At 29.8% G+C, this 26587-nt stretch overlaps 1 protein-coding gene and 1 long non-coding RNA gene across 2 annotated transcripts; one reads left to right on the top strand and one right to left on the bottom strand.

Moving 5' to 3' along the window:
- Positions 1–89: 89 nt before the first annotated feature.
- Positions 90–2028, top strand: gtf2a2 (general transcription factor IIA, 2). Its single transcript, XM_077590299.1, has 4 exons — positions 90–321; positions 1489–1593; positions 1688–1814; positions 1876–2028. The coding sequence occupies exons 1-4, from the start codon at positions 106–108 to the stop codon at positions 1899–1901; spliced, it is 474 nt and encodes a 157-aa protein (XP_077446425.1). The 5' UTR covers positions 90–105; the 3' UTR covers positions 1902–2028.
- A 1421-nt stretch (positions 2029–3449) lies between these two features.
- Positions 3450–25818, bottom strand: LOC144093207 (uncharacterized). Its single transcript, XR_013306227.1, has 5 exons — positions 25650–25818; positions 25452–25552; positions 24966–25051; positions 24841–24890; positions 3450–3920 (listed from the first exon to the last, which is right to left on the bottom strand). It is a non-coding gene; the product is annotated as an uncharacterized LOC144093207 (long non-coding RNA).
- Positions 25819–26587: the final 769 nt, after the last annotated feature.

Consider the following 26587-nt stretch of genomic DNA (forward strand, 5'->3'; position numbering starts at 1 on the left):
TTATGATGTGCATAAGTTATTTATTTATTAGTTTACATTCCAGATAAACGTCATTTAGGCAAGATGGTGTATTATTTTGTACCACTGAACCTGCCGTAGTTGCGCATGCGCAGTAACCAGCACAGGCTAGACGGACTCCCTTGGAATAGCCAACCTTCCCCTCGCCGTTTTTTCTCCTCCCGTGAGCTCAATTTTTTTGTTATTGTGTGTTTTTTTTCCGCCAGCCTTTCCTTTTTGTTCGTGGCAAGCATGGCCTACCAGTTGTACAGGAACACCACGCTGGGAAACAGCCTTCAGGAGAGTCTGGACGAGCTAATTCAGGTGACGAGCCCGGCTAATGCTAGTTAGCTTTCGTTAGGCGGGCGTGCGTGCCAACGACGTTGGCGAGAAGGAAACAAATGCCTTTTTTGAGTACGCGTTGATAATTAGACACATTTCCGGAATTCGTAGTCACGCCTTGGTGTTTTGTTAGTTTTGTTGTTGGAACTGTTGACGCCTCGTTGAGCGGTTGGGCCTTTGCTTATTCTACGTCAACGTATACGCCATATTGGATGTGGAAGATTCCTGCGTGATCTCATGCAAAACTCAAAAGGAAAGAATCGTACGTCTCTATACAGTACTTGTGTAGATAGTTATGTATAAGGTGGATGGCGTGGGTTTTTCCACTTTTTTATACATATTTTTTAAACTGTGATGAATTAATATTGACTACAATACTCCCCGTTTGTAGAGATGGTTGTCAATTTTAAGTGTTATGGGATTCTGTTCACAAATGTAAAAGTAATATCAAATTGCATGTTTTCATGGCAGTGGCTCCTTAGCCGGTAACCGGTCAAATAGTCCCATGGGCTATTTAGCCGGTAACCGGTCAAATAGTCCCATGGGCTATTTAGCCGATAACCGGTCAAATAGTCCCATGGGCTATTTAGCCGGTAACCGGTCAAATAGCCCCATATGGCTATTTAGCCAGTAAGAATTCTGTGTGGGGTAAATAGTAAGAAACTACGGCTACGGAGCCACTGCCTAAATAATAGTCATTGAATCCCTATTCACCCAACGTTAAAATCTATCAATTGGCAATAACATCAAATTTCAATAAGATTGGTTGAATGGTTTAGAAAATCCCCCATTCACTCAATGTAAAATAATAGGTTACCGGCTAAATAGCCCCTGGGACTATATCATTCAGCCCGAACTGTAACCTTTTCTTAACTATTAACACTTTGTGTTAAAGCCCTTGTAAATAGTTGGCATTTGAATTGACACCCCCCCCAAAAGTCATTACCTCAGTGTTTCTAGGTTAAATGATCTGTCTTCTGCGTTTACATGTGAAAATCGCCAAAATGTTAATGTTGTCATTTGCTAGTCAAGTACAAGTTTGAAATGGCACCGCTTGCGTGCAGGAATCAAGGCAGGCAAAAAAAAACCAAAAAAAACCCAAACCTATTTGCTCATCTTTAAATGTTTGGATGTGTTTGCATTACATAGACGCAGCAGATCACGCCCCAGTTGGCTCTGCAGGTTCTTCTTCAGTTTGACAAAGCCATCAACACGGCGCTGGCCAACCGTGTTCGCAACCGCGTCAACTTCAAGGTGAGATTTTTGGGTTTCTCTCCGGCCCCTCTTTATGGAGCGGACCGACCTGATCGGCGGCGCAAAATTCCGATGGCTCGCCGTGGTCTTCCAGGGTTCGCTGAACACTTACCGCTTTTGCGACAACGTGTGGACGTTCGTGCTGAACGACGTGGAGTTCCGAGAAGTCACCGACCTGGTCAAGGTGGACAAGGTCAAGATTGTGGCCTGCGACGGAAAGAGTGAGTAGCTTGACCCTGCCCGTTGTGGCCAGCGTTCCACCCGGGGATTTTTGTTTTTCAGATTCCGGTTCCAATGCCGGCGAGTGAGCCGCGGCGGCGGCGCCCGACCCACGCCGACTGTACATATGCTTCCTTCTAATTTATCTCCACACGCAGTTTGTTTGACCTTTGTTTTCCAGCCTTTGTATAAAGTCATTAAAATATACACACCAAAGTGTTGAGGTGGCGATTCCATTCATCCTTCCAGTTAGCTAACAAAGGACGCTGGGTCGAGGAAGGTCAAAAATACAGTGAGTGTTACCTCTACTTACCAAATATTCCGCTTTAATCACCCTCTTTGATGTTTTCAGCACTTTGTTCCATCCATATTTTCCCAGATATTTTTTTCAATTGTTTATACCTTTATCCCTTCCCTCCTTTTATCCCCTATTTCCATTTTTTTCCATCTTTTCTGTACCCCTTTTTTTCAATTTTTCATCCTGTTTTTCTAGACCCATTTTTTTCATGCCTTTTGTCTATAACTCCCACTTTTCCATTCCTTTTTATACCTCTTCTTTGCCATAATTTTTTCCTTCCCTTTTTCTATACCTCTTGTTTTCCTACCCTTTTTTTCATCTCCCTTTTTCTGCACCTCTTTTGATATTATCACCTTTTCCTTTTTTTCTATACCTCTTTCTCATTTTCCATCCTGTTTTATGTTACTCTTTTTTCCAACCCTTTTTTTCTATGGTATCTTGCATTTTTTTCCCATCTTTTCTATACCCCTTTTTTCCATTTTTCATGCCTTTTTTCTATGACTCCCATTTTCCATCCCTTTTTCTATACCTCTTGTGTTCCTACCCTTTTTTCATCTCCCCTTTTTTTCCCACCTCTTTTGTTATAACCTTTTTCCTTTTTCTAGACCCTTTTGCCCATTTTGCCTTTTTCTATACCTCTTTCTCATTTTCCATCCCTTTTTCTATAGCTTTTTTTCCCTATACCTCTTTTTTTTCTATATTGTTTTTCCATCCTTTTTTATGTTCCCTTTTTTTCTATGCCACTCTTCCATTTTTTTCATCTTTTCTATACCCTTTTTTCCATTTTTCATCCCGTTTTTCTAGAGCCTTTTTTTCTATAACTCCCATTTTTCCATTCCTTTTTTCTATACCTCGTTTTCCTACCCTTTTTTCATCCCCTTTTCTGCACCTCTCTTGATATTATCACCTTTTTCCCCATTTTGCCTTTTTTATGTTTCTTTTTTCCAACCCTTTTTTCTATACCACTCTTCCATTTTTTTCCATCTTTTCTATACCCATTTTTCATGCCTTTTTTTCTATAACTCCCCCTTTTATATACCTCTTGTTTTCCTACCCTTTTTTCATCTCCCTTTTGTGCACCTCTTTTGTTAGAACCTTTTTCCTTTTTTCTAGACCTCTTTTTCTCTATTTTGCCTTTTTTTCCTATACCTCTTATGTTCCTCTTTTTTCCAACCCTTTTTCTATGCCACTATTCCCTTTTGGAAAAAAGTGAAAAATGGGAAAGAGGTGTAGAAAAAAGGATGTAAATATGGGAAAAAAAAGTGGAATAGAAAAAACGAAGTATAGAAAAGAAAAAGGGATGGAAAAAAGTCAAGGAAATGCAAAACACAAGGCTATATTCAATCAAGCTGAAAAGCTGCAGTTTATTTGAATTTAACGCATCTCAAAACATGAAGCAGTTCCAAAATGTTAGGCCAAAATATGATCAGTTTTTTTCACGTTTTGCGGTACGTTGGGAAAAAGGCGGGACTACTGTGGAAATATCCCACCATGCACCGCAAATACAGCAAAGGATGAAAAAACGTGAAAAAAGACTCCCGGTGACAATAGACATTATCGGTGGTTGGCGTCTTCCGGCGTCGAAGCAGCAGCAGCAGCAGCAGCAGCGAATGCACGATATAAGGTAAGCAAGCATCAGGCAGACGGTCACGATGAGCACAGCTTCCGCAGACTCCAGATCAGCAGACGACCTCCTCGGGCATCACGTGGCACACTCTTGAAAGTTTTCAGCGTGCACGGTCATTAAAAGGAGGAGCGTCAGCTGCTGGTTTCTCGGGAGACCTTCCCATCATGCTCTGCCACTTCCCATCTGCAGGTACAATTTACAGTAAGTGCACTTCGAATCACTATCGCTAGATGGGGTGAGCACACCATACGAAAACCTACGACTAACGGCGATTTTTCAATGCTCAAAGGCTGATTGCGATTGTTTATCTTGGAAGAAAAAAAACTTACTATAATGTCTTTTTTTTTTTTAAATAAAAAAGCCTTACTATAGTATGTCGTTTTTTAAGAGAAATATCATACCATACTATGTCGTTTTAGAAAAAAGCCATATTATACTGTCATTTTTTAAAGAAAAGCCTTACTATACTATGTCGTTTTTTAAAGAAAAAAGCCATACTATACCATGTCGTTTTTTTTAAAGAAAAAAGCCTTACTATACATGGTCATATTTAAAAAAAAGCCTTACTATACATGGTGTTTCTTTAAGAAATATTGCCTTACTATACATGGTCATTTTTTGAGGGGAAAAAAGCCTTACTATACCATGTCGTTTTTTAAAGAAAAAAGCCTTACTATACTATGTCGTTTTTTTAAGAAAAATGCCATAATATACTATGTCGTTTTTTTAAGAAAAATGCCATACTATACTATGTCGTTTTTGTTTAAGAAAAATGCCTTGCTATACTATGTCGTTTTTTAAACAAAAATGGCATACTATACTATGTCGTTTTTTTAAGAAAAAAGCCATACTATATTGTCGTTTAAGAAAAAAGCAATATTATACTGTGTCGTTTTCTTTAAAAAAAGCCTTACTATACATGGTGTTTCTTTAAGAAATATTGCCTTACTACACATGGTCATTTTTTTGAGGGGGAAAAAGCCTTACTATACCGACATAGTATAGTATGGCTTTTTTCTTAAAAAAACGACATAGTATAGTAAGGCTTTTTTCTTTAAAAAACGACATGGTATAGTAAGGCTTTTTTTCTCAAAAAATGACCATGTATAGTAAGGCAATATTTCTTAAAGAAACACCATGTATAGTAAGGCTTTTTTAAAAATACGACCATGTATAGTAAGGCTTTTTTCCCCTCAAAAAATGACCATGTATAGTAAGGCAATATTTCTTAAAGAAACACCATGTATAGTAAGGCTTTTTTTAAAGAAAACGACACAGTATAATATGGCTTTTTTTCTTAAACGACAATATAGTATGGCTTTTTTCTTAAAAAACGACATAGTATAGTATGCCATTTTTCTTTAAAAAACGACATAGTATAGCATGGCATTTTTCTTTAAAAAACGACATAGTATAGTATGGCATTTTTCTTTTAAAAACGACATAGTATAGTATGGCTTTTTTCTTTTAAAAACGACAGTATAGCATGGCATTTTTCTTAAACAAAAACGACATGGTATAGTATGGCATTTTTCTTAAAAAAAACGACATAGTATAGTATGCCATTTTTCTTTAAAAAACGACATAGTATAGTATGGCATTTTTCTTAAACAAAAACGACATAGTATAGTATGGCATTTTTCTTAAAAAAACGACATAGTATAGTATGCCATTTTTCTTTAAAAAACGACATAGTATAGTATGGCATTTTTCTTAAAAAAACGACATAGTATAGTATGGCATTTTTCTTAAAAAAACGACATAGTATAGTATGGCTTTTTTTTTTTAAAAAACGACATAGTATAGTATGGCTTTTTTCTTAAAAAACGACAGTATAAAATGCCATTTTTCTTTAAAAAACGACATAGTATAGCATGGCATTTTTCTTAAAAAAAAACGATATAGTATAGTATGGCATTTTTCTTAAAAAAACAACATAGTATAGTATGGCATTTTTCTTTTAAAAACGACATAGTATAGTATGGCTTTTTTCTTAAAAAACGACATAGTATAGTATGGCTTTTTTCTTAAAAAACGACATAGTATAGTATGCCATTTTTCTTTAAAAAACGACATAGTATAGCATGGCATTTTTCTTAAACAAAAACGACATAGTATAGTATGGCATTTTTCTTAAAAAAACGACATAGTATAGTATGGCATTTTTCTTTAAAAAACGACATAGTATAGTATGGCATTTTTCTTTTAAAAACGACATAGTATAGTATGGCTTTTTTCTTAAAAAAAACGACATAGTATAGTATGGCTTTTTTCTTAAAAAACGACATAGTATAGTATGCCATTTTTCTTTAAAAAACGACATAGTATAGCATGGCATTTTTCTTAAACAAAAACGACATAGTATAGTATGGCATTTTTCTTAAAAAAACAACATAGTATAGTATGGCATTTTTCTTTTAAAAACGACATAGTATAGTATGGCTTTTTTCTTAAAAAAACGACATAGTATAGTATGGCTTTATTCTTAAAAAACGACATAGTATAGTATGCCATTTTTCTTTAAAAAACGACATAGTATAGCATGGCATTTTTCTTAAACAAAAACGACATAGTATAGTATGGCATTTTTCTTTTAAAAACGACATAGTTTAGTATGGCTTTTTTCTTTTAAAAACGACATAGTATAGCATGGCATTTTTCTTAAACAAAAACGACATAGTATAGTATGGCATTTTTCTTAAAAAACAACATAGTATAGTATGCCATTTTTCTTTAAAAAACGACATAGTATAGCATGGCATTTTTCTTAAAAAACGACATAGAATAGTATGCCATTTTTCTTTAAAAAACGACATAGTATAGCATGGCATTTTTCTTAAACAAAAACGACATAGTATAGTATGGCATTTTTCTTAAAAAAACGACATAGTATAGTATGGCATTTTTCTTTTAAAAACGACATAGTATAGTATGGCTTTTTTTTTAAAAAAACGACATAGTATAGTATGGCTTTTTTCTTAAAAAACGACAGTATAAAATGCCATTTTTCTTTAAAAAAACGACATAGTATAGCATGGCATTTTTCTTAAACAAAAACGATATAGTATAGTATGGCATTTTTCTTAAAAAAACAACATAGTATAGTATGGCATTTTTCTTTTAAAAACGACATAGTATAGTATGGCTTTTTTCTTAAAAAAACGACATAGTATAGTATGGCTTTTTTCTTAAAAAACGACATAGTATAGTATGCCATTTTTCTTTAAAAAACGACATAGTATAGCATGGCATTTTTCTTAAACAAAAACGACATAGTATAGTATGGCATTTTTCTTAAAAAAACGACATAGTATAGTATGGCATTTTTCTTTTAAAAACGACATAGTATAGTATGGCTTTTTTCTTAAAAAACGACATAGTATAGTATGCCATTTTTCTTTAAAAAACGACATAGTATAGCATGGCATTTTTCTTAAACAAAAACGACATAGTATAGTATGGCATTTTTCTTAAAAAAACGACATAGTATAGTATGGCATTTTTCTTTAAAAAACGACATAGTATAGTATGGCATTTTTCTTTTAAAAACGACATAGTATAGTATGGCTTTTTTCTTAAAAAAAACGACATAGTATAGTATGGCTTTTTTCTTAAAAAACGACATAGTATAGTATGCCATTTTTCTTTAAAAAACGACATAGTATAGCATGGCATTTTTCTTAAACAAAAACGACATAGTATAGTATGGCATTTTTCTTAAAAAAACAACATAGTATAGTATGGCATTTTTCTTTTAAAAACGACATAGTATAGTATGGCTTTTTTCTTAAAAAAACGACATAGTATAGTATGGCTTTATTCTTAAAAAACGACATAGTATAGTATGCCATTTTTCTTTAAAAAACGACATAGTATAGCATGGCATTTTTCTTAAACAAAAACGACATAGTATAGTATGGCATTTTTCTTTTAAAAACGACATAGTTTAGTATGGCTTTTTTCTTTTAAAAACGACATAGTATAGCATGGCATTTTTCTTAAACAAAAACGACATAGTATAGTATGGCATTTTTCTTAAAAAACAACATAGTATAGTATGCCATTTTTCTTTAAAAAACGACATAGTATAGCATGGCATTTTTCTTAAAAAACGACATAGAATAGTATGCCATTTTTCTTTAAAAAACGACATAGTATAGCATGGCATTTTTCTTAAACAAAAACGACATAGTATAGTATGGCATTTTTCTTAAAAAAACGACATAGTATAGTATGGCATTTTTCTTTTAAAAACGACATAGTATAGTATGGCTTTTTTTTTTAAAAAACGACATAGTATAGTATGGCTTTTTTCTTAAAAAACGACAGTATAAAATGCCATTTTTCTTTAAAAAAACGACATAGTATAGCATGGCATTTTTCTTAAACAAAAACGATATAGTATAGTATGGCATTTTTCTTAAAAAAACAACATAGTATAGTATGGCATTTTTCTTTTAAAAACGACATAGTATAGTATGGCTTTTTTCTTAAAAAAACGACATAGTATAGTATGGCTTTTTTCTTAAAAAACGACATAGTATAGTATGCCATTTTTCTTTAAAAAACGACATAGTATAGCATGGCATTTTTCTTAAACAAAAACGACATAGTATAGTATGGCATTTTTCTTAAAAAAACGACATAGTATAGTATGGCATTTTTCTTTTAAAAACGACATAGTATAGTATGGCTTTTTTCTTAAAAAACGACATATTATAGTATGGCATTTTTCTTAAAAAAACGACATAGTATAGTATGCCATTTTTCTTTCAAAAAACGACATGGTATAGCATGGCATTTTTCTTAAACAAAAACGACATAGTATAGTATGGCATTTTTCTTAAAAAAACGACATAGTATAGTATGGCATTTTTCTTTTAAAAACGACATACTATAGTATGGCTTTTTTCTTAAAAAAACGACAGTATAGTATGGCTTTTTTCTTAAAAAACGACATAGTATAGTATGCCATTTTTCTTTAAAAAACGACATAGTATAGCATGGCATTTTTCTTAAACAAAAACGATATAGTATAGTATGGCATTTTTCTTAAAAAAACAACATAGTATAGTATGGCATTTTTCTTTTAAAAACGACATAGTATAGTATGGCTTTTTTCTTAAAAAAACGACATAGTATAGTATGGCTTTTTTCTTAAAAAACGACATAGTATAGTATGCCATTTTTCTTTGAAAAACGACATAGTATAGCATGGCATTTTTCTTAAACAAAAACGACATAGTATAGTATGGCATTTTTCTTAAAAAAACGACATAGTATAGTATGGCATTTTTCTTTAAAAAACGACATAGTATAGTATGGCATTTTTCTTTTAAAAACGACATAGTATAGTATGGCTTTTTTCTTTTAAAAACGACATAGTATAGTATGGCTTTTTTCTTAAAAAACGACATAGTATAGTATGCCATTTTTCTTTAAAAAACGACCTAGTATAGCATGGCATTTTTCTTAAACAAAAACGACATGGTATAGTATGGCATTTTTCTTAAAAAAAACGACATAGTATAGTATGCCATTTTTCTTTAAAAAACGACATAGTATAGTATGGCATTTTTCTTAAACAAAAACGACATAGTATAGTATGGCATTTTTCTTAAAAAAACGACATAGTATAGTATGCCATTTTTCTTTAAAAAACGACATAGTATAGCATGGCATTTTTCTTAAACAAAAACGACATAGTATATATAGTATGGCATTTTTCTTTTAAAAACGACATAGTATAGTATGGCTTTTTTCTTAAAAAACGACATAGTATGGCATTTTTCTTAAAAAAACGACATAGTATAGTATGCCATTTTTCTTTCAAAAAACGACATGGTATAGCATGGCATTTTTCTTAAACAAAAACGACATAGTATAGTATGGCATTTTTCTTTTAAAAACGACGTAGTTTAGTATGGCTTTTTTCTTTTAAAAACGACATAGTATAGCATGGCATTTTTCTTAAAAAACGACATAGTATAGCATGGCATTTTTCTTAAACAAAAACGACATAGTATAGTATGGCATTTTTCTTAAAAAAACGACATAGTATAGTATGGCATTTTTCTTTTAAAAACGACATAGTATAGTATGGCTTTTTTTTTAAAAAAAACGACATAGTATAGTATGGCTTTTTTCTTAAAAAACGACAGTATAAAATGCCATTTTTCTTTAAAAAACGACATAGTATAGCATGGCATTTTTCTTAAACAAAAACGATATAGTATAGTATGGCATTTTTCTTAAAAAAACAACATAGTATAGTATGGCATTTTTCTTTTAAAAACGACATAGTATAGTATGGCTTTTTTCTTAAAAAACGACATAGTATAGTATGGCTTTTTTCTTAAAAAACGACATAGTATAGTATGCCATTTTTCTTTAAAAAACGACATAGTATAGCATGGCATTTTTCTTAAACAAAAACGACATAGTATAGTATGGCATTTTTCTTAAAAAAACGACATAGTATAGTATGGCATTTTTCTTTAAAAAACGACATAGTATAGTATGGCATTTTTCTTTTAAAAACGACATAGTATAGTATGGCTTTTTTCTTAAAAAAAAACGACATAGTATAGTATGGCTTTTTTCTTAAAAAACGACATAGTATAGTATGCCATTTTTCTTTAAAAAACGACATAGTATAGCATGGCATTTTTCTTAAACAAAAACGACATAGTATAGTATGGCATTTTTCCTAAAAAAACGACATAGTATAGTATGCCATTTTTCTTTAAAAAACGACCTAGTATAGCATGGCATTTTTCTTAAACAAAAACGACATAGTATAGTATGGCATTTTTCTTAAAAAAAACGACCTAGTATAGCATGGCATTTTTCTTAAACAAAAACGACATAGTATAGTATGGCATTTTTCTTAAAAAAACGACATAGTATAGTATGGCTTTTTTCTTAAAAAACGACATAGTATAGTATGCCATTTTTCTTTAAAAAACGACATAGTATAGTATGGCTTTTTTCTTAAAAAAAACGACATAGTATAGTATGGCATTTTTCTTTTAAAAACGACATGGTATAGTATGGCTTTTTTCTTAAAAAAACGACATAGTATAGTATGGCTTTTTTCTTAAAAAACGACATTATAAAATGCCATTTTTCTTTAAAAAACGACATAGTATAGCATGGCATTTTTCTTAAACAAAAACGACATAGTATAGTATGGCTTTTTTCTTAAAAAACGACATTATAAAATGCCATTTTTCTTTAAAAAACGACATAGTATAGCATGGCATTTTTCTTAAACAAAAACGACATAGTATAGTATGGCATTTTTCTTAAAAAAACAACATAGTATAGTATGGCATTTTTCTTTTAAAAACGACATAGTATAGTATGGCTTTTTTCTTAAAAAAACGACATAGTATAGTATGGCTTTATTCTTAAAAAACGACATAGTATAGTATGCCATTTTTCTTTAAAAAACGACATAGTATAGCATGGCATTTTTCTTAAACAAAAACGACATAGTATAGTATGGCATTTTTCTTTTAAAAACGACATAGTATAGTATGGCTTTTTTCTTAAAAAAACGACATAGTATAGTATGGCTTTTTTCTTAAAAAACGACAGTATAAAATGCCATTTTTCTTTAAAAAACGACATAGTATAGCATGGCATTTTTCTTAAACAAAAACGACATAATATAGTATGGCTTTTTTCTTAAAAAACGACATTATAAAATGCCATTTTTCTTTAAAAAACGACATAGTATAGCATGGCATTTTTCTTAAACAAAAACGACATAGTATAGTATGGCATTTTTCTTAAAAAAACAACATAGTATAGTATGGCATTTTTCTTTTAAAAACGACATAGTATAGTATGGCTTTTTTCTTAAAAAACGACATAGTATAGTATGGCTTTATTCTTAAAAAACGACATAGTATAGTATGCCATTTTTCTTTAAAAAACGACATAGTATAGCATGGCATTTTTCTTAAACAAAAACGACATAGTATAGAATGGCATTTTTCTTTTAAAAACGACATAGTATAGTATGGCTTTTTTCTTAAAAAAACGACATAGTATAGTATGGCATTTTTCTTAAAAAATCGACATAGTATAGTATGCCATTTTTCTTTAAAAAACGACATAGTATAGCATGGCATTTTTCTTAAACAAAAACGACATAGTATAGTATGGCATTTTTCTTAAAAAAACAACATAGTATAGTATGGCATTTTTCTTTTAAAAACGACATAGTATAGTATGGCTTTTTTCTTAAAAAAACGACATAGTATAGTATGGCTTTATTCTTAAAAAACGACATAGTATAGTATGCCATTTTTCTTTAAAAAACGACATAGTATAGCATGGCTTTTTTCTTTTAAAAACGACATAGTATAGCATGGCATTTTTCTTAAACAAAAACGACATAGTATAGTATGGCATTTTTCTTAAAAAACGACATAGTATAGTATGCCATTTTTCTTTAAAAAACGACATAGTATAGCATGGCATTTTTCTTAAAAAACGACATAGAATAGTATGCCATTTTTCTTTAAAAAACGACATAGTATAGCATGGCATTTTTCTTAAACAAAAACGACATAGTATAGTATGGCATTTTTCTTAAAAAAACGACATAGTATAGTATGGCATTTTTCTTTTAAAAACGACATAGTATAGTATGGCTTTTTTTTTTAAAAACGACATAGTATAGTATGGCTTTTTTCTTAAAAAACGACAGTATAAAATGCCATTTTTCTTTAAAAAACGACATAGTATAGCATGGCATTTTTCTTAAACAAAAACGATATAGTATAGTATGGCATTTTTCTTAAAAAAACAACATAGTATAGTATGGCATTTTTCTTTTAAAAACGACATAGTATAGTATGGCTTTTTTCTTAAAAAAACGACATAGTATAGTATGGCTTTTTTCTTAAAAAACGACATAGTATAGTATGCCATTTTTCTTTAAAAAACGACATAGTATAGCATGGCATTTTTCTTAAAAAAACGACATAGTATAGTATGGCATTTTTCTTTTAAAAACGACATAGTATAGTATGGCTTTTTTCTTAAAAAACGACATATTATAGTATGGCATTTTTCTTAAAAAAACGACATAGTATAGTATGGCATTTTTCTTAAAAAAACGACATAGTATAGTATGGCATTTTTCTTTTAAAAACGACATACTATAGTATGGCTTTTTTCTTAAAGAAACGACAGTATAGTATGGCTTTTTTCTTAAAAAACGACATAGTATAGTATGCCATTTTTCTTTAAAAAACGACATAGTATAGCATGGCATTTTTCTTAAACAAAAACGACATAGTATAGTATGCCTTTTTTCTTAAAAAACCACATAGTATAGTATGGCTTTTTTCTTAAAAAACGACATAGTATAGTATGCCATTTTTCTTTAAAAAACGACATAGTATAGCATGGCATTTTTCTTAAACAAAAACGACATAGTATAGTATGGCATTTTTCTTAAAAAAACGACATAGTATAGTATGGCATTTTTCTTTAAAAAACGACATAGTATAGTATGGCATTTTTCTTTTAAAAACGACATAGTATAGTATGGCTTTTTTCTTAAAAAAAACGACATAGTATAGTATGGCTTTTTTCTTAAAAAACGACATAGTATAGTATGCCATTTTTCTTTAAAAAACGACATAGTATAGCATGGCATTTTTCTTAAACAAAAACGACATAGTATAGTATGGCATTTTTCTTAAAAAAACGACATAGTATAGTATGGCATTTTTCTTAAAAAAACGACATAGTATAGTATGCCATTTTTCTTTAAAAAACGACATAGTATAGTATGGCATTTTTCTTAAAAAAACGACCTAGTATAGCATGGCATTTTTCTTAAAAAAACGACCTAGTATAGTATGGCATTTTTCTTAAAAAAACGACATAGTATAGTATGGCATTTTTCTTAAAAAAACGACATAGTATAGTATGGCTTTTTTCTTAAAAAAACGACATAGTATAGTATGCCATTTTTCTTTAAAAAACGACATAGTATAGTATGGCTTTTTTCTTAAAAAACGACAGTATAAAATGCCATTTTTCTTTAAAAAAACGACATAGTATAGCATGGCATTTTTCTTAAACAAAAACGACATAGTATAGTATGGCATTTTTCTTAAAAAAACGACATAGTATAGTATGGCATTTTTCTTTTAAAAACGACATAGTATAGTATGGCTTTTTTCTTAAAAAAACGACATAGTATAGTATGGCTTTTTTCTTAAAAAACGACATTATAAAATGCCATTTTTCTTTAAAAAACGACATAGTATAGCATGGCATTTTTCTTAAACAAAAACGACATAGTATAGTATGGCATTTTTCTTAAAAAAACGACATAGTATAGTATGCCATTTTTCTTTAAAAAACGACATAGTATAGCATGGCATTTTTCTTAAACAAAAACGACATAGTATAGTATGGCATTTTTCTTAAAAAAACAACAGTATAGTATGGCATTTTTCTTTTAAAAACGACATAGTATAGTATGGCTTTTTTCTTAAAAAAACGACATAGTATAGTATGGCTTTATTCTTAAAAAACGACATAGTATAGTATGCCATTTTTCTTTAAAAAACGACATAGTATAGCATGGCTTTTTTCTTAAACAAAAACGACATAGTATAGTATGGCATTTTTCTTTTAAAAACGACATAGTATAGTATGGCTTTTTTCTTAAAAAAACGACATAGTATAGTATGGCTTTTTTCTTAAAAAACGACAGTATAAAATGCCATTTTTCTTTAAAAAACGACATAGTATAGCATGGCATTTTTCTTAAACAAAAACGACATAGTATAGTATGGCATTTTTCTTAAAAAATCGACATAGTATAGTATGCCATTTTTCTTTAAAAAACGACATAGTATAGTATGGCATTTTTCTTAAAAAAACGACATAGTATAGTATGGCTTTTTTCTTAAAAAAACGACATAGTATAGTATGGCTTTATTCTTAAAAAACGACATAGTATAGTATGCCATTTTTCTTTAAAACACACATAGTATAGCATGGCATTTTTCTTAAACAAAAACGACATAGTATAGTATGGCATTTTTCTTTTAAAAACGACATAGTTTAGTATGGCTTTTTTCTTTTAAAAACGACATAGTATAGCATGGCATTTTTCTTAAACAAAAACAACATAGTATAGTATGGCATTTTTCTTAAAAAACGACATAGTATAGTATGCCATTTTTCTTTAAAAAACGACATAGTATAGCATGGCATTTTTCTTAAAAAACGACATAGAATAGTATGCCATTTTTCTTTAAAAAACGACATAGTATAGCATGGCATTTTTCTTAAACAAAAACGACATAGTATAGTATGCCATTTTTCTTTAAAAAACGACATAGTATAGCATGGCATTTTTCTTAAACAAAAACGACATAGTATAGTATGGCATTTTTCTTAAAAAAACGACATAGTATAGTATGGCATTTTTCTTTTAAAAACGACATAGTATAGTATGGCTTTTTTCTTAAAAAACGACATATTATAGTATGGCATTTTTCTTAAAAAAACGACAGTATAGTATGCCATTTTTCTTTCAAAAAACGACATGGTATAGCATGGCATTTTTCTTAAACAAAAACGACATAGTATAGTATGGCATTTTTCTTAAAAAAACGACATAGTATAGTATGGCATTTTTCTTTTAAAAACGACATACTATAGTATGGCTTTTTTCTTAAAAAAACGACAGTATAGTATGGCTTTTTTCTTAAAAAACGACATAGTATAGTATGCCATTTTTCTTTAAAAAACGACATAGTATAGCATGGCATTTTTCTTAAACAAAAACGATATAGTATAGTATGGCATTTTTCTTAAAAAAACAACATAGTATAATATGGCATTTTTCTTTTAAAAACGACATAGTATAGTATGGCTTTTTTCTTAAAAAACGACATAGTATAGTATGCCATTTTTCTTTGAAAAACGACATAGTATAGCATGGCATTTTTCTTAAACAAAAACGACATAGTATAGTATGGCATTTTTCTTAAAAAAACGACATAGTATAGTATGGCAATTTTCTTTAAAAAACGACATAGTATAGTATGGCATTTTTCTTTTAAAAACGACATAGTATAGTATGGCTTTTTTCTTAAAAAAACGACATAGTATAGTATGGCTTTTTTCTTAAAAAAATGTCGTTTTTTTAAGAAAAATGCCATACTATACTATGTCGTTTTTGTTTAAGAAAAATGCCATGCTATACTATGTCGTTTTTTAAAGAAAAATGGCATACTATACTATGTCGTTTTTTTAAGAAAAAAGCCATACTATACTATGTCGTTTTTTTAAGAAAAAAGCCATACTATACTATGTCGTTTTTTTAAGAAAAATGCCATACTATACTATGTCGTTTTTGTTTAAGAAAAATGCCATGCTATACTAGGTCGTTTTTTAAAGAAAAATGGCATACTATACTATGTCGTTTTTGTTTAAGAAAAATGCCATGCTATACTATGTCGTTTTTTAAAGAAAAATGGCATACTATACTATGTCGTTTTTTAAGAAAAAAGCCATACTATACTATGTCGTTTTTTTAAGAAAAAAGCCATACTATACTATGTCGTTTTTAAAAGAAAAATGCCATACTATACTATGTTGTTTTTTTAAGAAAAATGCCATACTATACTATGTCGTTTTTGTTTAAGAAAAATGCCATGCTATACTATGTCGTTTTTTAAAGAAAAATGGCATACTATACTATGTCGTTTTTTTAAGAAAAATGCCATGCTATACTATGTCGTTTTTTAAAGAAAAATGTCATTTTATACTGTCGTTTTTTAAGAAAAAAGCCATACTATACTATGTCGTTTTTAAAAGAAAAAAGCCATACTATACTATGTCGTTTTTGTTTAAGAAAAATGCCATGCTATACTATGTCGTTTTTTAAAGAAAAATGGCAAACTATACTATGTCGTTTTTTTAAGAAAAAATGCCATACTATACTATGTCGTTTTTGTTTAAGAAAAATGCCATGCTGTACTATGTCGTTTTTTAAAGAAAAATGGCATACTATACTATGTCGTTTTTTAAGAAAAAAGCCATACTATACTATGTCGTTTTTTTAAGAAAAAAGCCATACTATACTATGTCGTTTTTTTAAGAAAAATGCCATACTATACTGTCGTTTTTGTTTAAGAAAAATGCCATGCTATACTATGTCGTTTTTTTAAGAAAAATGCCATACTATACTATGTCGTTTTTGTTTAAGAAAAATGCCATGCTATACTATGTCGTTTTTTAAAGAAAAATGGCATACTATACTATGTCGTTTTTTAAGAAAAAAGCCATACTATACTATGTCGTTTTTTTAAGAAAAAAGCCATACTATACTATGTCGTTTTTAAAAGAAAAATGCCATACTATACTATGTTGTTTTTTTAAGAAAAATGCCATACTATACTATGTCGTTTTTGTTTAAGAAAAATGCCATGCTATACTATGTCGTTTTTTTAAAGAAAAATGGCATTTTATACTGTCGTTTTTTAAGAAAAAAGCCATACTATACTATGTCGTTTTTTTAAGAAAAAAGCCATACTATACTATGTCGTTTTTAAAAGAAAATGCCATACTATACTATGTCGTTTTTTTAAGAAAAATGCCATGCTATACTATGTCGTTTTTTAAAGAAAAATGGCATACTATACTATGTCGTTTTTTTAAGAAAAAATGCCATACTATACTATGTCGTTTTTGTTTAAGAAAAATGCCATGCTATACTATGTCGTTTTTTAAAGAAAAAAGCCATACTATACTATGTCGTTTTTTTAAGAAAAAAGCCATACTATACTATGTCGTTTTTTAATAAAAATGCCATACTATACTATGTCGTTTTTGTTTAAGAAAAATGCCATGCTATATTATGTCGTTTTTTTAAGAAAAATGCCATACTATACTATGTCGTTTTTGTTTAAGAAAAATGCCATGCTATACTATGTCGTTTTTTAAAGAAAAATGGCATACTATACTATGTCGTTTTTTAAGAAAAAAGCCATACTATACTATGTCGTTTTTTTAAGAAAAAAGCCATACTATACTATGTCGTTTTTTTAAGAAAAAAGCCATACTATACTATGTCGTTTTTTTAAGAAAAAATGCCATACTATACTATGTCGTTTTTGTTTAAGAAAAATGCCATGCTATACTATGTCGTTTTTTAAAGAAAAATGGCATACTATACTATGTCGTTTTTTAAGAAAAAAGCCATACTATACTATGTCGTTTTTTTAAGAAAAAAGCCATACTATACTATGTCGTTTTTTTAAGAAAAATGCCATGCTATACTATGTCGTTTTTTTAAGAAAAAATGCCATACTATACTATGTCGTTTTTGTTTAAGAAAAAATGCCATGCTATACTATGTCGTTTTTTAAGAAAAATGCCATACTATATACTATGTCGTTTTTGTTTAAGAAAAATGCCATGCTATACTATGTCGTTTTTGTTTAAGAAAAATGCCATGCTATACTATGTCGTTTTTTAAGAAAAAAGCCATACTATACTATGTCGTTTTTTTAAGAAAAAAGCCATACTATACTATGTCGTTTTTTTAAGAAAAATGCCATGCTATACTATGTCGTTTTTTTAAGAAAAAATGCCATACTATACTATGTCGTTTTTGTTTAAGAAAAATGCCATGCTATACTATGTCGTTTTTTTTTAAGAAAAATGCCATACTATATACTATGTCGTTTTTGTTTAAGAAAAATGCCATGCTATACTATGTCGTTTTTTAAAGAAAAATGGCATACTATACTATGTCGTTTTTTTAAGAAAAAAGCCATACTATACTATGTCGTTTTTAAAAGAAAAATGCCATACTATACTATGTCGTTTTTGTTTAAGAAAAATGCCATGCTATACTATGTCGTTTTTTAAAGAAAAATGGCATACTATACTATGTCGTTTTTTAAGAAAAATGCCATACTATACTATGTCGTTTTTGTTTAAGAAAAATGCCATGCTATACTATGTCGTTTTTAAAAGAAAAAAGCCATACTAAACTATGTCGTTTGTAAAAGAAAAATGGCATACTATACTATGTCGTTTTTGTTTAAGAAAAATGCCATGCTATACTATGTCGTTTTTTTAAGAAAAATGCCATACTATACTATGTCGTTTTTGTTTAAGAAAAATGCCATGCTATACTATGTCGTTTTTTTAAAGAAAAATGGCATACTATACTATGTCGTTTTTTAAGAAAAAAGCCATACTATACTATGTCGTTTTTTTAAGAAAAAAGCCATACTATACTATGTCGTTTTTTAAGAAAAAAGCCATACTATACTATGTCGTTTTTTAAAGAAAAAAGCCATACTATACTATGTCGTTTTTAAAAGAAAAATGCCATACTATACTATGTTGTTTTTTTAAGAAAAATGCCATACTATACTATGTCGTTTTTGTTTAAGAAAAATGCCATGCTGTACTATGTCGTTTTTTTAAAGAAAAATGGCATACTATACTATGTCGTTTTTTTAAGAAAAATGCCATACTATACTATGTCGTTTTTGTTTAAGAAAAATGCCATGCTATACTATGTCGTTTTTAAAAGAAAAAAGCCATACTAAACTATGTCGTTTTTAAAAGAAAAATGCCATACTATACTATGTCGTTTTTGTTTAAGAAAAATGGCATACTATACTATGTCGTTTTTTAAGAAAAATGCCATACTATACTATGTCGTTTTTGTTTAAGAAAAATGCCATGCTATACTATGTCGTTTTTAAAAGAAAAAAGCCATACTAAACTATGTCATTTTTAAAAGAAAAATGCCATACTATACTATGTCGTTTTTGTTTAAGAAAAATGCCATGCTATACTATGTCGTTTTTTAAAGAAAAATGGCATACTATACTATGTCGTTTTTTAAGAAAAAAGCCATACTATACTATGTCGTTTTTAAAAGAAAAATGCCATACTATACTATGTCGTTTTTTAAAGAAAAATGGCATTTTATACTATGTCGTTTTTTAAGAAAAAAGCCATACTATACTGTGTCGTTTTTTTAAGAAAAAAGCCATACTATACTAGGTGGTTTTTTTAAGAAAAATGCCATACTATACTATGTCGTTTTTGTTTAAGAAAAATGCCATGCTATACTATGTCGTTTTTTAAAGAAAAATGGCATACTATACTATGTCGTTTTTGTTTAAGAAAAATGCCATGCTATACTATGTCGTTTTTTAAAGAAAAATGGCATACTATACTATGTCGTTTTTTTAAGAAAAATGCCATACTATACTATGTCGTTTTTGTTTAAGAAAAATGCCATGCTATACTATGTCGTTTTTTAAAGAAAAATGGCATACTATACTATGTCGTTTTTTTAAGAAAAATGCCATACTATACTATGTTGTTTTTGTTTAAGAAAAATGCCATGCTATACTATGTCGTTTTTTTAAGAAAAATGCCATACTATACTATGTCGTTTTTTTAAGAAAAATGCCATACTATACTATGTTGTTTTTGTTTAAGAAAAATGCCATGCTATACTATGTCGTTTTTTAAAGAAAAATGGCATACTATACTATGTCGTTTTTTAAGAAAAAAGCCATACTATACTGTCGTTTTTTTAAGAAAAAAGCCATACTATAGTATGTCGTTTTTAAAAGAAAAATGCCATACTATACTATGTCGTTTTTTTAAGAAAAATGCCATACTATACTATGTCGTTTTTGTTTAAGAAAAATGCCATGCTATACCATGTCGTTTTTTGAAAGAAAAATGGCATACTATACTATGTCGTTTTTTTAAGAAAAATGCCATACTATAATATGTCGTTTTTTAAGAAAAAAGCCATACTATACTATGTCGTTTTTAAAAGAAAAATGCCATACTATACTATGTCGTTTTTTTAAGAAAAATGCCATACTATACTATGTCGTTTTTGTTTAAGAAAAATGCCATGCTATACTATGTCGTTTTTTAAAGAAAAATGGCATACTATACTATGTCGTTTTTTAAGAAAAAAGCCATACTATACTATGTCGTTTTTTTAAGAAAAATGCCATACTATACTGTCGTTTTTGTTTAAGAAAAATGCCATGCTATACTATGTCGTTTTTTTAATAAAAATGCCATACTATACTATGTCGTTTTTGTTTAAGAAAAATACCATGCTATACTATGTCGTTTTTTAAGAAAAAAGCCATACTATACTATGTCGTTTTTTTAAGAAAAATGCCATACTATACTGTCGTTTTTGTTTAAGAAAAATGCCATGCTATACTATGACGTTTTTTTAAGAAAAAAGCCATACTATACTATGTCGTTTTTAAAAGAAAAATGCCATACTATACTATGTCGTTTTTGTTTAAGAAAAATGCCATGCTATACTATGTCGTTTTTTAAAGAAAAATGGCATACTATACTATGTCGTTTTTTAAGAAAAATGCCATACTATACTGTCGTTTTTGTTTAAGAAAAATGCCATGCTATACTATGTCGTTTTTAAAAGAAAAAAGCCATACTAAACTATGTCGTTTTTAAAAGAAAAATGCCATACTATACTATGTCGTTTTTGTTTAAGAAAAATGCCATGCTATACTATGTCGTTTTTTAAAGAAAAATGGCATACTATACTATGTCGTTTTTTAAGAAAAAAGCCATACTATACTATGTCGTTTTTAAAAGAAAAATGCCATACTATACTATGTCGTTTTTAAAAGAAAAATGCCATACTATACTATGTTGTTTTTTTAAGAAAAATGCCATATTATACTATGTCGTTTTTGTTTAAGAAAAATGCCATGCTATACTATGTCGTTTTTTAAAGAAAAATGGCATACTATACTATGTCGTTTTTTTAAGAAAAATGCCATACTATACTATGTCGTTTTTGTTTAAGAAAAATGCCATGCTATACTATGTCGTTTTTAAAAGAAAAAAGCCTTACTATACTATGTCGTTTTTTTTAAGAAAAAAGCCATACTATACTATGTCGTTTTTAAAAGAAAAATGCCATACTATACTATGTCGTTTGTTTAAGAAAAATGCCATGCTATACTATGACGTTTTTTAAAGAAAAATGGCATACTATACTATGTCGTTTTTTTAAGAAAAAAGCCATACTATATTGTCGTTTAATAAAAAAGCCATATTATACTGTGTCGTTTTCTTTAAAAAAAGCCTTACTATACATGGTGTTTCTTTAAGAAATATTGCCTTACTATACATGGTCATTTTTTGAGGGGGAAAAAGCCTTACTATACATGGTCATTTTTTGAGGGGAAAAAAGCCTTACTATACCATGTCGTTTTTTAAAAGAAAAAAGCCTTACTATACTATGTCGTTTTTAAAAGAAAAATGCCATACTATACTGTCGTTTTTTAAAGAAAAATGCCATACTATACTATGTCGTTTTTGTTTAGGAAAATGCCATGCTATGTCGTTTTTTTAAAGAAAAATGGCATACTATACTATGTCGTTTTTAAAAGAAAAATGCCATACGATACTATGTCGTTTTTTTAAGAAAAATGCCATACTATACTATGTCGTTTTTGTTTAAGAAAAATGCCATGCTATACTATGTCGTTTTTTAAAGAAAAATTGCATACTATACTATGTCGTTTTTTTAAGAAAAATGCCATACTATATATACTATGTCGTTTTTTTTTAAGAAAAATGCCATGCTATACTATGTCGTTTTTAAAAGAAAAAAGCCTTACTATACTATGTCGTTTTTTTTAAGAAAAAAGCCATACTATACTATGTCGTTTTTAAAAGAAAAATGCCATACTATGTCGTTTTTTTAAGAAAAATGCCATGCTATACTATGTCGTTTTTGTTTAAGAAAAATGCCATGCTATACTATGACGTTTTTTAAAGAAAAATGGCATACTATACTATGTCGTTTTTTAAGAAAAAAGCCATACTATATTGTCGTTTAATAAAAAAGCCATATTATACTGTGTCGTTTTCTTTAAAAAAAGCCTTACTATACATGGTGTTTCTTTAAGAAATATTGCCTTACTATACATGGTCATTTTTTGAGGGGGAAAAAGCCTTACTATACATGGTCATTTTTTGAGGGGAAAAAAGCCTTACTATACCATGTCGTTTTTTAAAAGAAAAAAGCCTTACTATACTATGTCGTTTTTAAAAGAAAAATGCCATACTATACTGTCGTTTTTTAAAGAAAAATGCCATACTATACTATGTCGTTTTTGTTTAAGAAAAATGCCATGCTATGTCGTTTTTTTAAAGAAAAATGGCATACTATACTATGTCGTTTTTAAAAGAAAAATGCCATACGATACTATGTCGTTTTTTTAAGAAAAATGCCATACTATACTATGTCGTTTTTGTTTAAGAAAAATGCCATGCTATACTATGTCGTTTTTTAAAGAAAAATTGCAACTATACTATGTCGTTTTTTTAAGAAAAATGCCATACTATATATACTATGTCGTTTTTTTTAAGAAAAATGCCATGCTATACTATGTCGTTTTTAAAAGAAAAAAGCCTTACTATACTATGTCGTTTTTTTTAAGAAAAAAGCCATACTATACTATGTCGTTTTTAAAAGAAAAATGCCATACTATGTCGTTTTTTTAAGAAAAATGCCATGCTGTACTATGTCGTTTTTGTTTAAGAAAAATGCCATGCTATACTATGACGTTTTTTAAAGAAAAATGGCATACTATACTATGTCGTTTTTTAAGAAAAAAGCCATACTATATTGTCGTTTAATAAAAAAGCCATATTATACTGTGTCGTTTTCTTTAAAAAAAGCCTTACTATACATGGTGTTTCTTTAAGAAATATTGCCTTACTATACATGGTCATTTTTTGAGGGGGAAAAAGCCTTACTATACATGGTCATTTTTTGAGGGGAAAAAAGCCTTACTATACCATGTCGTTTTTTAAAAGAAAAAAGCCTTACTATACTATGTCGTTTTTAAAAGAAAAATGCCATACTATATTATGTCGTTTTTTAAAGAAAAATGGCATACTATACTATGTCGTTTTTGTTTAAGAAAAATGCCATGCTATACTATGTCGTTTTTTTAAAGAAAAATGGCATACTATACTATGTCGTTTTTAAAAGAAAAATGGCATACTATACTATGTCGTTTTTTAAGAAAAAAGCCATACTATACTATGTCGTTTTTTTAAGAAAAAAGCCATACTATACTGTGTCGTTTTCTTTAAAAAAAGCCTTACTATACATGGTGTTTCTTTAAGAAATATTGCCTTACTATACATGGTCATTTTTTGAGGGGGAAAAAGCCTTACTATACATGGTCATTTTTTGAGGGGAAAAAAGCCTTACTATACCATGTCGTTTTTTAAAGAAAAAAGCCATACTATACTATGTCGTTTTTTAAGAAAAATGCCATACTATACTATGTCGTTTTTTTAAGAAAAAAACATACTATATTGTCGTTTTTTAAGAAAAAAGCCATATTATACTGTCATTTGTTAAAGAAAAGCCTTACTATACTATGTCGTTTTTTTTTTAAGAAAAAGGCCATACTATACTATGTCGTTTTGTAAAGAAAGAAGCCATACTATACTATGGCGTTTTTTTTTAAAGAAAAAAGCCTTACTATACTATGGCGTTTTTTTTAAGAAAAAAACATACTATATTGTCGTTTTTTAAGAAAAAAGCCATATTATACTGTCATTTTTTAAAGAAAAGCCTTACTATACTATGTCGGTTTTTTTTTAAGAAAAAGGCCATACTATACTATGTCGTTTTGTAAAGAAAGAAGCCATACTATACTATGGCGTTTTTTTTTTTTAAGAAAAAAGCCTTACTATACTATGGCGTTTTTTTTTAAGAAAAAAGCCTTACTATGCATGGTCATTTTTTTAAAAAGCCTTACTACACATGGTCACTTTTTAAGAAAAAAGCCTTACTATGCATGGTCATTTAAAAAAATAAAATAAAGCCATATTATATAGTCTTTTTTGCGTGAAAACAATACTTATTATACATAGTCTTTTTTGTGAGATAAAAAAAAAACCTTACTATACATGGTCGTTTTTGAAGAAAAAAAAGTGACCTTGAGAACCAAAATGACTAAAGGCCTTTTTTTTGTGGACTCACCAGTTCATCTACTTTCCGCTGGCGAGAATCGCCTTGATGTATTTTATGATCTGCAGGAAGAGAGATCAGGGATGAGTAGAGACAAAAGAACGCAAACAAGTTCCAAATAAGTGAGCGTGGTTTACCGCCTGCTTATCCGCATCAGACGGGAAGTGTCCCGATTTCAGCTTGGAGAAGATCGTTTCTCCATCCACCACCACCTCGAAACTGCCTGCAGGCGCCATGAGGATTCGTACAATGTTGTTAGAAACTAGCCATTCACATTCATTGTTTAAAAATTGGTACGTAAACACGCAAGAATTTACTAATTGCAAATTGGTGGAGGCTGGATTTTCAAGTCGTACTTCTAAAAGTGGCTACACTTGAAAGAGTCATTTTTACATTATTTTTTTTTTTTGCCATTTATTCCATTTGCTTTCTAAATTTGTCTTGCAGTGATCGGATTTTTGGGGGACTTTAAATGGATTCGCTAATTCGTGAAAGAAAAGACTTTTTTTTCTTTAAACCTCATTAGCTTTTTCATAATAATTTATAGAATTGTTCCATATTTTGCCATCTTCACGAGCATTCTTTTCAAATTAAACCGATGACATAGCAAAGATAAAACATACTGCGCCTCCCAGTTTCTCCGCTGACATCGACATTGTTACCAAACTCCTTCTGAAGCTCGTCAGCAAGCTTCCGGAATCTTGGTTTGTAACCTCATCCGCCGCTGAAACACAAAGATTACAAGTGAGGCTTTCTCCTCATCGTCAACAACAACAACAACAACAATAACTCGACCATCAAAAGTAGAGGAGGCAACTTACCAGTACTCAATGGCAACTTTGACCAGTTTTACTTTTTCCATTTTTTTTGGGCTGACCAACGAGCGACGTTCCTGTTGACAAGCTGAACAAAATGCAAAGTCACGTTCGTTCTTTTCCTTTTTATGATGAGAAATGACACACCCAGTGGGAGGGCCTAATGAGGCAACAAAACCGCTTGGGCCACTTTGAAGAGCAATGTGAGCTATTTCCTGTTTTCTTTCTTTCAACTCAACATGGAGAAAAAAAAAAGAACCTCTGGTTTAGCTTTTAAAAAAAGTACTCTGTGAAATCGGACTTTCTTCCAAGTGCTATAAATATTATATCATAATACAGAATGAATTACTTTTACATACCTGTCAACCTCTGCCGATAACTGCCCTTATAAATGATTATGATTCCCCTTACAAAGCCCCCAAAAAACCTTACAAACACCGTACGACTCGTCGTACGGTGTTTGTAAGGTTATTTGGGGGGTTTGTAAGGGGAATCATAATCATTTATAAGGGCAGTTATCGGCAGAGGTTGACAGGTATGCTTTTAGATAATAGTCAAACTCCAGAGTAAACTAATTACATTTGCTCATATTGAAAGTGAAAGAAAAGAAAAACTTTCATTTTCTTCCTTTTAAAGAAAAAGCACAAAAAATATTGACGGATTTAAAATAACATCCACAAAAATAACTTGAGAAACCCTCCGAAAGCAGCAGATTCGGCCTAAGCAGGCAAATTCAAAGCATTGCGCTATTTTTAACTTTTTACCCTTCTTCCACACCCTGCAAATTGGACTTAAATCAGATCATTTTACAATTGCAAACAATTAACGGCAATTCCATTTGAACTCGGTTTGCTACCGACCCTCCCAGTTCAAAAAAAACTGGACGTCCACAGGCGACAATTCCCAGTGCGTGGACAGCTGACATTTGATAAACAAACGCCACA

The sequence above is a fragment of the Stigmatopora argus genome, chromosome 2, assembly GCF_051989625.1.
Source record: "Stigmatopora argus isolate UIUO_Sarg chromosome 2, RoL_Sarg_1.0, whole genome shotgun sequence".
Taxonomy (NCBI): Eukaryota; Metazoa; Chordata; class Actinopteri; order Syngnathiformes; family Syngnathidae; genus Stigmatopora; species Stigmatopora argus.

What these genes read in the sequence shown, in the direction of transcription:
- gtf2a2 (XM_077590299.1), top strand. Translation starts at nt 106, where the DNA reads ATGCGCAGTAACCAGCACAGGCTAGACGGACTCCCTTGGAATAGCCAA. An exon ending in GTCTGGACGAGCTAATTCAG is followed by an intron (nt 322 to 1,488) that starts GTGACGAGCCCG and finishes TGCATTACATAG; the next exon opens with ACGCAGCAGATCACGCCCCA. An exon ending in TGTGGCCTGCGACGGAAAGA is followed by an intron (nt 1,815 to 1,875) that starts GTGAGTAGCTTG and finishes TTTGTTTTTCAG; the next exon opens with ATTCCGGTTCCAATGCCGGC.